This window comes from Callithrix jacchus, chromosome 4 (genome assembly GCF_049354715.1).
Source record: "Callithrix jacchus isolate 240 chromosome 4, calJac240_pri, whole genome shotgun sequence".
Classification (NCBI taxonomy): Eukaryota; Metazoa; Chordata; class Mammalia; order Primates; family Cebidae; genus Callithrix; species Callithrix jacchus.
In genome coordinates this window covers 145,574,808-145,591,109 of record NC_133505.1, presented here as the reverse complement: position 1 = coordinate 145,591,109, position 16,302 = coordinate 145,574,808, and the positions used below count along the sequence as shown (strand labels likewise).

The window sequence follows — 16,302 nt, the reverse complement described above, 5'->3', positions numbered from 1 at the left end:
CGAAGTGAGACACTGTCTCAAAAAAAAAAGAATCTACAGATAAATTCACAGATTTTGTAAACAAGCTTGGCAAGGTGGCTGCACACTAGGCTTCCATACAGAAATCAATTGTTCTTCTGTATACTAACAACATTTAATAAGCAATTATATATCATTTATAATAGCATTTCAAAATCCAATATAGGCAGAGGCAGGAGGGCTGCTTGAGTCTGAGAGTTTGAGACTAGCCTGTGCAACATAGCAAGACCATGCGTCTACAAAAAAAATTTTTTTTAAATTAGCCAAGAATGGTGGTTCATGCCTGTAGTCCCACTTACTCTGGAGGCTGTGGTAGGAGGATCACTTGAGTCCTGGAGGTTGAGGTTGCATTGAGCTGTTATCTTGCCCCTCCACTCCAGCCTGGGCAACCAAATGAGATCCTGTCTTGACAAAAACAAAAATTAAAAACAAAATTTGATATAAATCAAGGTGGGACAAGTATTCCACACAGAATACTAAAAATTTTATCCAGAGAAAAGTTTTAAAGATCTAAGGAAGCGTATACATCTGGAAAGATATTGATTCTTCTAAGTTAATCTATTACTCAATACAATCTCATGAAAACCCAGCAGCAGGTGTAGTGTGTGTGTGTGTGTGTGTGTGTGTGCGCATGGCTATGTGTGTGTTTGACAAACTGATTATAAAATGTGTATACAAATGTAAAGAGTCAAGACTAGCAAAGACAACTTTAAAAAGAACAAAGTGGTTAGACATACTCTACTTGATATCAGGACTTACTTTTTATAAAGCTAGTGTAAATAACAGCATGAGATATTGGCACAAGAATAAACAAACCAATGGAATAGAGCAATCAGTCCAGAAACAGACTCACATACATATGGACACTTGACCTATGACAAGGGTGGCATTGCAGAGCAGTGGGATAGATGACTCCAGTCAGTAAAACATGGGGTAGAACGAGTGCCCAGCTGAGCCCAGTTGACCCTCAGAACCATAAGAAATAATAAATAATTGTTGTTTGAAGCTGCTAAATTTCGGGATGGTTTGTTATCCAGCAGTAACAAAAAATTGGTACCTGGAAGTAGATTATTGCCATAATATAACTTAAAATATATGACACTGATGTTGGGACTGGGCAAGTGGAAATTAAAAGGGTGTAGAGGAGACAGTTTAGTGGAGTTTAGAAAAGCAGTGACATTGTTACGAAAGGCTAGTGAGATGATCGGCATTATGTAGCAGTGGAAATTTTAGTAACACTGTTACCTGCACTAATGTGGAGGATAGAAATGTGTCAATGAATTTGTAGACCCGGCTAAAGAAATTGTGAGCAGAATATAAAAAGTGCTGATAGGACGCCAGGCGTGGTGGCTTATATCGGGCGTGGTGGCTTATATGTGTAGTCCCAGAACTTTGGGAGGCTGAGGTGGGTGGATCACGAGGTCAGGAGATTGAGACCATCCTGGCTAACATGGTGAAACCCCATCTCTACCAAAAATACAAAAAATTATCCAGGTGTGGTGGTGGCAGTTACCTGTAATCCCAGCTACTCAGGAGGCTGAGGCAGGAAATCACTTGAACTTGGGAGGCGGAGGTTGCTGTGAGTAGAGATCACACCACTGCACTCCAGTCTGGGTGACAGAGTGTGACTCCATCTCAAAGAGAAAAAAAAAAAAGAAAGTGCTAATTGGCTTCTTTAGTTGTCCAAGGTGAGAGACATGAATTAATCTGAAAAATCTATTTAGTTTTGGGGCAAACTTTAGTGATGAAGAATACCTAGGCCAGGTGTGGTGGCTCATGCCTATAATCCTAGCACTTTGAGAGGCTGAGGCAGGTGAATTGCTTGAGCTCAGGAGCTTGAGACAAGCCTGGGCAACATGGCAAAACCCTGCCTCTAAAAAAAATACAACAATTAGCGGGGGGAAAAATTACCTCTGGGACAGCAAGAATAACCTTCCTTTCTCTTCCTCCTCAGCCCACTCAACATTAAAATGATGAAGATGAAGACCTTTATGGTGATTCACTTCCACTTAATGAACAGTGAGTGTATTTTTTCTTCCTTCTGATTTTCTTAATAACATTTTCTTTTCTCTACTTTATTGAGTGAATACAGTATGAAATACACATAACGTATATTATGTGTTAATCGACTGTGTTATCAGTAAGACTTCCAGTCAACAGTAGGCTATTAGTAGCTACATTTTGGGGGAGTCAAAAGTTACATGAATCTGGGCACAGTGGCTCACGATTGTAATCCCAGCACTGGGTAGTTGAGGTGGGCAGATCATGAGATCAGGAGTTTGAAACAGTCTGTCCAACAAGGTGAAACCCCATCTCTATTAAAAGTACAAAAATTAGCCAGGCATGGTGGTGGGCACCTGTAATCCCAGCTGATCAAGAGGCTGAGGCAGGAGAATTGCTTGAATCTGGGAGGTGGAGGTGGCAGTGAGCCGAGATTGCACCACTGCACTCCAGCCTGGGGGACAGAGCAAGACTTCATCTCAAAAAAAAAAAAAAAAACAAGAATTTTCAGCTGCACAGGGAATCTGTGCCCCAACCCCCCACACTGGTCAAGGGTCAACTGTAAGAGAGTTTCAAAGAATCTGAAAGTCTTTGTCCCACAGCAAGCTGATCCACAGCCCACCTGTGGATACAGCTTTCGTCTAATATAATAAATTACAATTAGATACATACAAAGCCCATAAAATTGTCAAGAGGCTTGTTCTCATGAAAGCATGGCCAGCTTGAAATAAGAAGGACCAAGAAATTTTGAAATATAAAGTCTCTGAGCCACCATTTTAAGCCAAGTGTCGAGGGAAACAGAAAACATGTCTTTTGAGCCCAGAGGTCTCCAGATTGAGAGGAGTTATGAACCAGAAGCCTCATTTGCAACAGGACCTGATAGAGATCACGAGACTGGGCTTCAAGCCTCATACCATAATTGGAAGACACTGGTGGTGTCTTGGTGTGAAGTAAATGTATTCTGTGTGCTGCCCGTGTGAATTGTGGCCAGAGGGAGGAATACAGCATATTGTCTGTGCACATGCCCAGGAACAATTGCTCCCATCCCTGTACCCACAGACCAGTTATCCAGCAAGAGGTAAAGTCTGTTATTCTCCCTGCCCTTGGATCTGCACTAGCACTGGCTTGTTTTAACCAATGGATGTTGTGGAAGTGATGATGTATGACTTCTGGACATGGACCTTAAGAAGACTTGCAGCTTCTATTTTTGCACTCTTGGAATCCAGCTGTCAGGTAAATAAGCCTGGGCTGGAATACTGGATGACAAGAAACCATATGGAGAGAGCTTGAGCCAGCCGCCAGCTGTTTCAGCCACCTCCGTCAAAGCATCAGATGTGCAAATGAAGTCATCTTGGATATTTCAGTTCCAACCAAGCTCCCAGGTAAGTGCAGCCACGTGAATCACCCAAACTCCCAACATATAAAGCAGAAGGACTGCCCAACTGAGGCCAGGCAACCCATAGAATTGTGAAAAATAACACATGATTCCTATTTCAAGCTACTAATCTTTGGAATGGTTTGTTATCCAGAACAGACTGACAGCACCACGTGTTGGTAAGCATCCAGAGCTCTCACATACAGCTGGTGAAAGTGCAAATTGGTGTATGTACTTTCAAAAACTATTTGGCATTATTTCCTGAAGAATGCCAAACTTGACCGAAAAAAAAGGATACATACGAACTAAAATATATCACCAAGAATATGCACAGCTGCACTGGATAGTTCCCAACTGGAGAGAACCCAAGCATCCACCAGTAGTCCAGTGGAGAAATCTACTGTCATACATTCATGCGATAGAATACTATAACATCCTCAAGCCTATAATCCCAGCACTTTGGGAGGCCGAGGCAGGTGGATCACGAGGTCAAGAGATCGAGACCATCCTGGTCAACATGGTGAAACCCCGTCTCTAGTGAAAATATAAAAATTAGCTGGGCATGGTGGCGTGTGCTACAGGCTACAAATCCCAGCTACTTGGGAGGCTGAGGCAGGAGAATTGCTTGAACTTGGAGGCGGAGGTTGTGGTGAGCTGAGATCGCGCCATTGCACTCTAGCCTGGGTAATAAGAGGGAAACTCCGACTCAAAAAAAAAGAATACTATACATCAATGCAATGAACAGTCTGCTGCTACACAAATCAGTAAGGATGAGTCACACACACAGCACATTACACAGAGGAAGCTGGGAACAAAATAATACATATGGCATGGGTTCATTTAGCGAAGTTCTACCCTGTAGTGTTAGACGTCAATATAGGGTTTACATGTGGGGAGGAAAGAGAGGGTAACGATTGGGAGGGGATTCAAGAGGTGATTCCACATGCTGATGCTGACCGAGAAAGGGAGCCCTAGACTCCCCTGCATGCTGTGATTCATGGAATGCTACACTTATGATCCGCATGTTTTTCTACATCCTCTATTTCAATCAAGAAGTTTATAAAATGATATCATTTACAATAACACCAAGTACTATTAAGTGCCTAGAAAAAATTTAAAAAGGGCAAACTTTATGAAGAAAATTATAAAACTTTATTGAAAAATATTTTTAAAGTCCTAAATAAATGGAGAGATCTCTTACTCATGGATTAGAGGACTCAGTGGAGTGAAGAGATTAACTCTCTCAACTTGATCTACAGATTCAACTCAGTCTCAGTAACAAATTGTGAGGTGTGTGTGTGGGTGGCGGGGGGAGCGTAAAACTTCAAAGCTGATTCTAAAATATTTATGGAACTTTAAAGGGCCAAAACCAGTCAAGGCAGTCTGGATAAACAAGGAAGGGAGATGTGTTTCTAGATGTCGAGACTTACTAAAAAGCTGTAGTGATAAGATGATAAGGTATCAGTTTGGGGACAGACAATAAACCTGTGGAACAGAAGAGAAACTCCAAAATAGACCCAGGTATAGAGGGGCACTTGTTAGATGACAAATCAGAAGGAGAAGGTGGCTTGTTTCATTTATAGAAAATAGATTATCTGTTTTTAAAAAGAGAGAAGAGGAATGGACCTCTTTCTCACACTACACACACACAAACATCAACTATCTGAAGTTTTTTCATGTATATAAAATCAATTACACATGGTCTGTGAATCCCAGAAGACAATATTAGGAACAGTGGATGATGTCAGAGAGAAAGATTTTGGCTCAATCTAAGTGGGAAAAAAATCACTTGACAGCTCTAGCTGCCTCCAGAGATTGTCCATTACTGGGGTTTGTAAAACTCAAGGTGGACAAACACTTGTCAGTGATGCTGTAGCTGGGATTAAAGCATCACAAACATCTAAGTTTCTAAGCAACCCTCCTTTGCTGTAAATTCTAAGAGAGAGAGTACAGCGTGGCTTGGTATAGCTGAAAAAACTTTATTTATTTATTTTTTGAGACAGAGTCTTGCTCTGTCGCCTAGCCTGGAGTGCAATGGCACACTCTCAGCTCTCTGCAACCTCCGCTTCCTGGGTTCAAGCAATTCTCCTGCCTCAGCCTCCCAAGTAGCTGGGATTACAGGTGTGCACCACCATGCCTGGTTAACTTTTGTATTTTTAAGTAGAGACGGGGTTTCGCCAAGTTGGTCAGGCTGGTCTCGAGCCCCTCACCTCATGATCCACCCGCCTCAGCCTCCCAAAGTGCTGGGATTACAGGTGTGAGCCACTGTGCCTGGCCAGAAACTTTATTAAAGAGTCAGAATAATTCTAGAATATGACAGACATTTGCAGTGCCTCTGCTCTTATTACACTTCAAGAGAAGAAGCACATTTTTCAATGAATATATTAGGCATATATCATATTAGGAATTTTAGAATTCCTAACAATTTTAGAAATGTTACAGAAGACCAGAATAACAGTGAGCACCAGATTTAGATCTCTGTTCTGACTCCCTAAAATTGAGGCTTTACAAGTGATTTAGTATTTGGGCCTCAGTTTCCTCATGTGTAAAGCAAGACAGTGATGTATCTTGGCAAACTATATATAATAATGTGTTGTTCAGACAAAAACCTCTTGGCAATGTGGGAAATTAAATACCTCCTTCTGAATCAACACTAAATGAAAACAAATTCCTAGTTTCATAAGATGCCCAGCTGTTGGTATGTGAAATCCCTCCAAGAGCCAACATATGGGATTTTTATTTAGCAAGTTCTCAAAATTCTTATTATACTCTGTGTTAAGGGATTACTGAGTTATATAATGAGCTGAACATTACAGAAAGAATAATTGCTGTCTCTGCTGGTGGGCTTAAATATGTGAGCATAGTATAGTATATGGTGTGTGTGTATACATGCATATATGTACAAATTTGAACAGGATTCTTTTCTTTTTTTTTTTTTTCTGAGATGGAGTTTCCCTCTTGTTACCCAGGCTGGAGTGCAATGGCGCGATCTCGCTCACCGCAACCTCCGCCTCCTGGGTTCAGGCAATTCTCCTGCCTCAGCCTCCTAAGTAGCTGGGATTACAGGCACGCGCCACCATGCACAGCTAATTTTTTGTATTTTTAGTAGAGACGGGGTTTCACCATGTTGACCGGGTTGGTCTCCATCTCTTGACCTCGTGATCCACCCTCCTCAGCCTCCCAAAGTGGTGGGATTACAGGCGTGAGCCACCGCGCCCGGCCTATTTTCTTTTTCTCTTTCCTTTTGTTTTTTTTACAGTTGGGATTTCACTGCAGTAAGCCATGGAGTGCAGTGGCACAATCATGGCTTACTGCAGCCTCAAACTTCTGCCTCAAGTGATTCTCTGGCCTCAGCCTCCTGAGTAGCTGGGGGCTACGGGTGTGACCAACTGCTCCCAGCTCAAGATTATCATTGTTGTTATTATTATTAATTTGAGACAGAGTCTCTTTCTGTTGCCCAGGCCGGAGTAAGTGGTGTAATCTCAGCTCACTGCAATGTCCGCCTCCCGGGTTCAGGCGATTTTCCTGCCTCAGCTTTTCAAGTAACTGGGATTACAGGTGCACACCACCATGCCTGGCTAATTTTTTTATTTTAGGTAGATATAGGGTTTCACCATGTTGGCTAGGCTGGTCTTGAACTCCTGGCCTCAAGGGATCTGCCCACCTTGGCCTCCCAAAGTGCTGGGATTACAGGTGTGAGCCACCGTGCACTGCCTGCCTCAGGATTATTTTCATTATGTTAAAACATTAATTTTTTTGACTAGCTATTCAATCCAGGGAGAAATGTCAGGCTGGCAATTACTACTTCTTTAGTGGAATAATTTCTTTTCTTATTCTAGCATTTTACATTCCTCCAAATAGCAGTCCCATAAGATATCAATAACTATTTCCCCTGAAAACAGAATCGGTGATTAAATGATTGGGATATTAAATTTATTTCTTTTTTGTAGGATGTTTTTGATGTTTTAATATGCTTAATGGTCACAATGAATCTCCAAGAGGGGAAAATAATATGCAGGGTTTTCCTTTGCTCATTGTTATATGTAGACTATCATAGTGGGTATTGATTATCTAATGGGCTTATCATACTGTTTAATGCTGTGTAACAAATTATCCCAAAACTCAGTGGCTTAAAATAACAAACACTTATTATCTCACAGTTTCTGTGAGTCACAGGTGTAAACATAGCTTAGTTGGGTCCCCCAGCTGTGGTTCTCTCACCATCTAAGTGTCAGCTGGGGATGCTGCAGCTGGACTGGGGAAGAATTAACCTCCAAGCTCACATCAGTAGTTGCTGGTGGGGTACAGTTCCTCCCAGACAGCTGGAGCGAGAGATTCAGTTCTTGGCTGACTGTTGGCCGGAGGCTCCCCTCCTATGTGGGCCTCTCTCTAGTTTAGCTCACAAAATGGCGGCTCACTTCCACCCAAGTGAGTGAGCAAGAGGGCAAGAGGGCAAGAGTAGGCAGGCAAGATGGAAGCCAGGGCCCTTGCATGGCATCACCTCAGAAGTGACAAGTGACACATCATCACTTTTGGATTAATCAGAACAGGGGTTAGCAAACACAGTCAGCAGGCCACATCTGTCCCACCACCAGATTTTATAAAGTTGAATTGGGATACAGACAATCTCATTTATTTATGTGTTATTTGTAGTTGCTTTTTTGTTTTGTTTTTTGAGACAGAGTCTTGCTCTGTCGCCCAGGCCGGAGTGCAGTGGCACAATCTCGGCTCATTGCAACCTCCATCTCCCAGGTTCGAGTGATTCTCCTGCCTCAGCCTCACAAGCAGCTGGGACTACAGGTGTGTACCACCACACCCAGCTAATTTTTTTTGGATGTTTAGTAGAGATGGGGTTTTACCATGTTGGCCAGGCTGGTCTCAAACTCCTGACCTCAAGTGATCCTCCCACCCTAGTCTCCCAAAGTTCTGGGATTACAGGTATGAGCCTCCGCACCTGGCTTCTTTTTTTTTTTTTTGCTATAGCAAAATTAGGTAATTGGGACAAAGACCATATAACTCAGAAAATAAAATATTTATTATCTGGGCCTTTCTGAAAAAGTTCGTCAACTCCTGCATTATAAGCAAGTCTAGCCCACATCTAGGGGGAGGGGATTCACAAAGGCATAAAGACCAGGAAGCTGGGGCCACTGGGTGTCATTTTGGACACTTCCTTCCACAATAGTGTCTGCCACAGAATAGGTATTTGGCAAGTATTTGCTGAATCAATAAATGGATAATTGTTCTATGATTGCAATTCAAACCATAATTGCTATGGTTTCAATGTGTCACCTCCAAAATTCAACATAATGGCCAACATAATGATATTAAGAGTTTGGGCCTTTAAGAGATAGGTTATGAGGGCTCCTTCCCTTGTGAACTGAAATTCAGACCCTTACAAGGCTTCACACAGCATTGACCTCACTTGCCCTTCCACCTTCTGCCACGTGAGAGCAGCGTATTACTCCCCTGCAGAATTTGTAACAACAAGGCATCCTTTTGGAAGCAGAGAACAGCCCTCAGCAGCCAACCAGACCTGTCATCACATTGACCTTGGACTTACCAGCCTCCAGAACTGTGAGAAATACACTCCTATTCTTTATAAATTACCCAGTCTCAGGTATTTTAGTATAGCAGCACAAACAGAGACATGCATCTGCCAATTTTCCAAATTCAAGGACTAAAAAGCAAATTATTAGTAAGAAAAAAACAAATTCCTTCACTGTTAGGGTTTGACAACTGTGTCACAACTGTGACAATTTATCAACTCTCTGTGATCATCCTACTAGCAATTTCCATCATTATGTGAAGTGAGTCATATGGTAAAATAAGCTTAGAATTGAATTAAATGTAGATTTGACAGATTATTCTTTACGACATCAGCACATTAGAATAAATGGAAGCATTTTAAGGCACTCATTTGAGATGCGAATTCATTCTGGAGCAATAGTTATTGTGCATTATGATTACAATACAGCAGTCACCAGTATCTTCTAACACCAACAGAGGCTCAAAACCTTAGGATATAAAACCAAACTGTGAACTATTTTTCATCCTTTCTGTGTGTCTTTTCTTCTTCTTTTTTTTTTTTGAGACAGAGTTTCGCTCTTGTTGCCCAGGCTGGAGTGCAGTGGCATAATCTTAGCTCACCTCTGCCTCCCAGGTTCAAGAAATTCTCCTGCCTCAGCCCCGTGAGTAGCTGGGATTACAGGCATGCACCACCACTCCTGTCTAATTTTGTATTTTTAGTAGAGATGAGATTTCTCCATGTTGGTCAGGCTGGTCTCAAACTCCTGGCCTCAGGTGATCCGCCTGACTTGGCCTCCCAAAGTGCTGGGATTACAGGCGTGAGCCACTGCATCTGACTCTGGGTGTTTTTTCTACAGAAGCCAGAATACTGTGCCATGAAGACCTTCCTTGATCATTTAAGAATGATCTTGGCCGGGTAAGGTGGCTCACGCCTGTAATCCCAGAAAAATCATGAGGTCAAGAGATCGAGACCATCCTGGCCAACATGGTGAAATCCTGTCTCTACTAAAAATACAAAAAAATTAGCCGGGCATGGTGGCACATGCCTGCGGTCCCAGCTACTTGGGAGGCTGAGGCAGAAGAATCCCTTGAACCCAGGAGGGGGCGGTTGCACTGAACCGAGATTGTGCCACTGCACTCCAGCCTGGGCAACACAGTGAAACCCTCACTCAAAAAAAAAAAAAGAAAGAAAAAGGAAAAAAAATTGGAAAATCATCCAGGGTTATACAGGTAGTAATTGGCTGTCAAGTTTCAAAGTTATACTAGATTTTTCCTGAAGTGTGAGTTTAACTTGAATTGGATATAAAACTGTGTTAAAAGAATGTCAACTGAATTAAATTTAAAGTTTAATTGAGCAATGAACGATTTGTGAATCGGGCAGCCCCCAGAATCACAGCAGATTCAGAGAGGCTCTAGGGGTGTCTCATGGTCAGAAGAAATTTATAAACAAAAAAGTAAAGCAATGTTCAGAAATCAGAACTGAGGTACAGAAACAGCTGGATTGGTTACGGCTCGGCATTTGCCTTATTTGAACGCAGTTTGAACACTCAACAGTGTATGAGTGGTTGAAGTTTGGCTCCTGGGATTGACCAACACTCAGCGATTGTTACAGGCACATACACCTAAGTTAGGTTTTCAATCTTGTCTACCTGTTAAGTTAGGTTGCAATTCATCCACAAGGATTCAAACAGAAGTACAGAGTCCGTCTCAAGCCATATTTAGTGTGCTTTAACAACTGCTACGGATGTATTTGGAAATACATTTCTACGTCATGGCTGATTATCCATTTGGCATATTGATGAGGAACTCAGCAATTGACATTGGCACTTCTATGCTTAGTCAAAAGAAGGATGGGGGCCTGTTGTGTTACAACCTGTGATATGGTAGCATAATAGGAAATAGATATTATTTGTCTCTGGCCTTTGTCCCTGGTTCCTGACATAGAGCTCCTAAACTCTTATAGATAGGGATGCTAGGTGAATCTTTTGTTCTAATATTTGATCTTTGACCCCAGTTCCTGACACAGAGCTCCGAAATCCCTTGAAATTCCCTGGGTGATAGGAACTCTTTTGTTCAGATGAAGTGAATCTTAATGGACCTCTAGGCAGCTTCAGGATGGGGGCTGGTTACCAGGGAAACCAACTGTGTGATTATAGAGCTGGATATTTCAGCTCCATCCCCTGACCTCTAGGGAGGAGAAAAGGGCTCAAGTTGAGTAATCACCAATGGCCAAAGATGTAATCAATAGTGCCTATGTAATGAATCCTCCATTAAAATCCCAATGGACAAGATTCAGAAATCTTTGGGATAGCTGAACATACGGAGGCATGGAAGCTCTGCACCCTTGCCCACATGTCTTTCTCTGTGTACCTCTTCCATCTGGTTATTCTTCTGTATTCTTTGTAATATCCTTTTTAATAAATGGATAAGTAAAGTGTTTCCTTGAATTCTGTGAGTCGCTCTAGCAAATTAATCAGACTGGAGGAGGGGCTTGTGGGAATCCAGATTTGTAACTGGTTGGTTAATTATTAAACAACACATAGTCACAACTTGTGATTGGCATTTGAAGTGGGGGGGTTCTTTTGGGACTGAGCCTTTAACCTTTGGGATCTGACACTAACTCCAGGTACACAGTGTCAGAACTGGGTTAAATTACAGGACATCAAGTTGATGGCCACTGGAGAATTGGTTGCCGGTGGGAAGAAATTCCCACACACTTTGGTGACAAGAGGTGAAGGGTTGTACTGTGTGTGAGTATAGAGAAAAAAAGTTGTTTTTGTTTTTTCCACTCGGAACAGCCTGAGCCAAATTAAAAGAGAAATAACTGAACAATTGCCAGCCCATACAGAGAGCTAAATCCTCACTGGGATCACACACAAGAGCCATAATGTCAGTTAACTGTGATTCCACAGGTGATCTGTTATACAGCTGGAGAAATGTAAGTTAGTCTGGTCCTACTCTACTATAGTAGACAGAGTGGATTAGAAATTAAAACATGGTTACTTGGCAGAGATAGGTACCTACATTCAAGTGTTTCGGCAATTCACGGGTGCAAATTGTGCAATAATTCCTTTATTGGATTATCTAAAATTTACTTCCTGAAATATGCCTCCAAAAAGGTTATCTCGTTCTGAAGACTGAAGAAAAGAACTGGAGTAGAAGAAAAGTGAGTGTGATTGGTGAAAAAAACAGAAATGAAAGACAATTCCAGTTGAGTTAAATGTCCTATATTTACAGCATGTAAAAATACATGACAGTATATAATTTTTATCAAGTACATGCTAAGCAATGGATAATGAAAATAATGTGTTTTGAGGAAACCTGAGCTATTGACAGTATAGATGGTGATAGAAAATACCAGTTTGGATCTTACAGGAGGAAAGAGGGTGAGAACCGTCAGAAGGAAGAAGGGCGTTGGTGTGAACCTATGAAAATCAGCTTTTACAAAGTGTTCAAGAACTTTACTTCGGTCCCAAATCAGTTCTCTGGAGAGGTAAGAGTTTTCTCGCCGTGACCTCGGAGAGTAAACCGTACCCTCCGCGTGGATTTTTTTTCTCTCCAGAGTCTCTTGAGAGTCTTGGTTAATTCCAGAGCTGCTAAGGGACTCCAGGGTCCTGGAGGGAGGGCCCAGCACCCCTCAGCGCTGCTTAGGGTCTCAGGGCTGGTATTTTCAAATGCTGGATGTGCTCACTGATGTACAAGCTTAAGGCTATGAAATCAAGCTGTAACAAACAGGAAGCGATTGTTGCTATGAAACTTCCAAGTCCTTAACCCTTCTTTCTCCCACTACAATCATTGCTTTTAGAGCATGATTTTTGAGGTTTCTGAGGAGCACAAACGTCAGTTCCTGCAGAACAGACTGTAACGAGCTTGGATACAATTGCATGGGTTGCAGTGAACTTTAATACCGATGATGTCAGGATCTGTTCTGATACATACATCAAGTTCATTAATAAGCGCAGCATCGGTACTTTTAAATCGATATTTTAAAGTACCCCTGTTTTGTTTGTCCTATTTATCAAATCTTAGCATATTAACGCTTACAGCTATAGTTATAACCACGACCTGTATTCACAGATTTTTTGTATTTCTCCTTCATTCCCCCAACCTACTCCCCACCCTCCTCCCTACATTTTTGGACCTTATAGGAAGAAAGAGGGTGAGAACTGCCAGAAGGAAGAAGGGCGTTGGTGTGAACCTATGAAAATTAGCATTTACAAAGTACTCAAGAACTTTTTACTTCAATCCCAAATCAGTTCTCTGGAGATTTGGAGAGGTAAAGAGTTTTCTTGTCACAGCTCGGCGCAACCCTACCCTACGCGTGGATTTTGTTTTTCCCCAGAGCCTCTTGAGAATCTTCGTTAATTCCAGAGCTGCTAAGGGAGGGCCCAGCGCCCCTCAGCGCTGCTTAGGTCTTCTTGGACTGCACTGGGAAACAGCCGGCCCAGGCGAGGTGCCCCGGGCGCCCCCAAGAAAAAATTGTGCGGCCCAGAAGTCACAGGTTTTACCTCTGGGAAGTGGTCACAAGGTCCGGCACAGTGGCGGCTGTCTCCTCTTGGAACTGCGCAGTGAAAACCGAGCTCGCCCTCTGAGCTCGCAGCTCCGGAGAGCGGTGGGGAGGGTCATCTCCATAGGGATCCAACAACACTCGGAGTCGCCACCCCGCCCCGCAGCCCCGCCCACTGCCGCGCCCCCGGCCCACCCGGACCTCCGAGGCTGCAGTGAGCAGAGCTGCCCGCCCCATGCGGGTCACTGCCCTTCTCTCCACAGTCACAGTGCGAGGCCCGCTAGGCTCAGGTCCCGGCGCCTTTCCCTGCCTCCAGGGAGCTTGCGGTGGGAGAAAGGGGTCCCTTGGGTCGCTGCACGTCCCGGAAGCCCTGTGAGGCACCCAGCAGAGGTGCCAGACGCAAGGCCGTGGGACCCCAAGAAGAGACTTGGACACTGAAGCCAACGTTGGCTTGATCTCATACAAAGCCAGCGATGTTAAGGCTGTGTGAGGGGGAAAGTGGAGCAGCTTCATCTTTGTCATGTGCATCTTCAGCAGATCCTCAGAAAATGTTAATATTATTGCAGAATTGCCAATTTCAGCATTATACAGAAGGCGCAAAAACAAACCCCAAAAACCCTTCCTCCTTAGTTTCTGGTCAAAATGTCTTTAATTATTTGTTGTGAAGTCTGCTTTTTTCTTTGGTATGTAATATTATGGCCAGGAAAAGATGCTCACAATACATTACGTACAAAAAGCAGCTTAGAAAAAAAACATCAGAATGGTATAATTTATTGTTCACAACGTGTTTAAGAAATCTGGGAGTATGTACACAAATAGGTGAAATGGCTTGCTCCAGTAGAGTTTTAAAAATCATCTGTAATTCAATTTTTTTCTACAATGAATATGCAACATCTATATAATAAACATTAAGTTTTATTCTAGTAAAATTTCTTATGAGAGATAGGCTCTTGCTATGCTGCCCAGGCTGGAGTGCAGTGGCTATTCACAGGCCTGGTCATTGTGTACTATATTTTTATTTTAAATATCTTTTTCTTTTTCATCTGTATGCCAGTAAAATCATCATTGTGCACTATAGCTTAGAACTCCTAGGCTCAAGCAATCCTCTTGCCTCCGCCTCCTGGCTGAGGGAGGAGGTGGAGCAGAGACAGGGTCATCTCCACAGTGATCCAACAACAGGGAGCCAGCCTGCTGGCCTGCAGCCCCACCCGCCACTGCACCCCTACAGTTACCCAGGCACCATATTTTTTTCCTGTTGCCTTGAACATGTGTTTGAGTGTGAAAGGATACAAATTAGATAAGCTAAAATTTTGATACCTTGGACCCGTCTGGGGCCCTGTGACACAAAGGGAAAACGGACCAAGCGAATAAATAAGGTCAATCCACTGCTCTCTCATAACCCAAAGGAAACAGCTTTTGCTTTATTCTTTCTCAGGGCCGATCTATGAAAAATGTGTCACAAGACAAAGTGTCCTTTCACCCTGTCAGATCCTAGAGTACTACTTTTTCTCCTTAAATCCCTATTCTCACAACCCAAATGAAGTTTCCTCCGTAACGTAATTTTTAAAATGGGTATTAAAAAGACCAATTAAATAAACTGATCAAAATACTCTGAATTCAAAAAGCCAAAGATTATTACAATCAAAATTAAGAAATATTCAATAAGTCCTTCTCCCTCCCCCAGTCAGGTGCTGTGTTTCTGTGGCCTGGAAACAAGGAGACAGAACATGGACATCTTCCGCAATGCAAAGGTAACTGAGCTATCAACAAACAAAATGTGTTCTATCCATACCATGGAGTATGATTCAGCCAAAAAAAAAGAAAATGATGTACATGCAATAACATGAAGCTTAAAACCTTGAAAACATCATGCTAAGTAAACGAAGCCAGTCACAAAAGGCCACATATTGTATGATTCCATTTATATAAATGTCTAGAAGATTCAGACAGCTGGTAAGTAGATTAGTGGCTGCCAAAGGCTGGGGGGCTTGGGGAACAAGGAGTGACTGTTAATGGGATTCTTTTTAGGGTGATGAGAATATTCTAGAATTAGATAGATTATGGTGATGGGTATATAACTCTATGAATCTACTAACAATCACTGAATTGTACACTCTAAAAGAGTACATTTTGTGACATACTAATTATTGTTTTGATAAAGGTGTTTTTAAAAGGTGATAAAATGAATGTTTATTGAGCATTACTGGTATTCAGCTGTTGTGCTATGCATCTTTTTTTTTTTTTGAGATAGAGTCTTGTTCTGTTCACCCAGGCTAGAGTGCACTGGCACAATCTCGGCTCACTGCAACCTCCGCCTCCCAGGTTCAAGCGATACACATGTCTCAGCCTCCCAAGTAGCTGGGATTACAGGCACCTACCACCATACCCAGCTAATTTGTGTGTATGTGTGTTTGGAGATGGGGTTTTACCATGTTGGCCAGGCTGGTCTTGAACCCGATCCACCTGCCTCAGCCTCCCAAAGTGCTGGGATTAAAGGTGTGAGCCACCGTGCCTGGCCTGTGCTAAGCATCTTATATGCACTTTTTCACTTACTCCCCATACAACCACTACCAACTTGGTTACTGGGCTCATTTGCTAGATTGCCAAAAAACAAAACAAAACAAAACACCCAACCTGAGTAAATGTACATTAACACAAAGCTAAGGGGCAGAACGGGGATTCAAGTTAGGGTCTAAATAACTTTAAAGCTCACATTCTTTCATCATACCAGTATTTAAATATCTACAAGGCACAAAATTTGCAAGGAAGTTCTAGAACCTCAAATTTTACAAACACAGTTTACTTTTAAGGATTGAACCCTTGTATTGCCCGGATTGAAGACTATATGTATTTCTTCAAAACAGACAACAGAGAC

The 16,302-nt window shown here is 42.5% G+C and overlaps 1 protein-coding gene across 12 annotated transcripts in view; it reads right to left on the bottom strand.

Moving 5' to 3' along the window:
• ECT2L (epithelial cell transforming 2 like) overlaps nt 1-14,084 on the bottom strand; it is a 114,338-nt gene extending 100,254 nt beyond the window's left edge. For 6 of the 12 annotated variants that reach the window (XR_013534561.1, XM_008995158.5, XM_002747089.6 and 3 more), the window contains exons 1-2: nt 13,429-13,531; nt 318-419 (exon numbers count right to left, since the gene is read on the bottom strand). Coding sequence is in view for 2 of the 12 variants with exons in the window: in XM_054254469.2 (XP_054110444.2) it covers nt 318-423; nt 13,429-13,955 (633 nt within the window). In the remaining 10 variants the exon portion in view is untranslated. Of the gene's footprint in view, nt 1-317; nt 424-13,428 lie in introns of all 12 variants that reach the window. The other 6 variants (XR_008480858.2, XR_008480859.2, XM_054254469.2 and 3 more) reach the window with 2 other exon arrangements.
• Nucleotides 14,085-16,302: the final 2,218 nt, after the last annotated feature.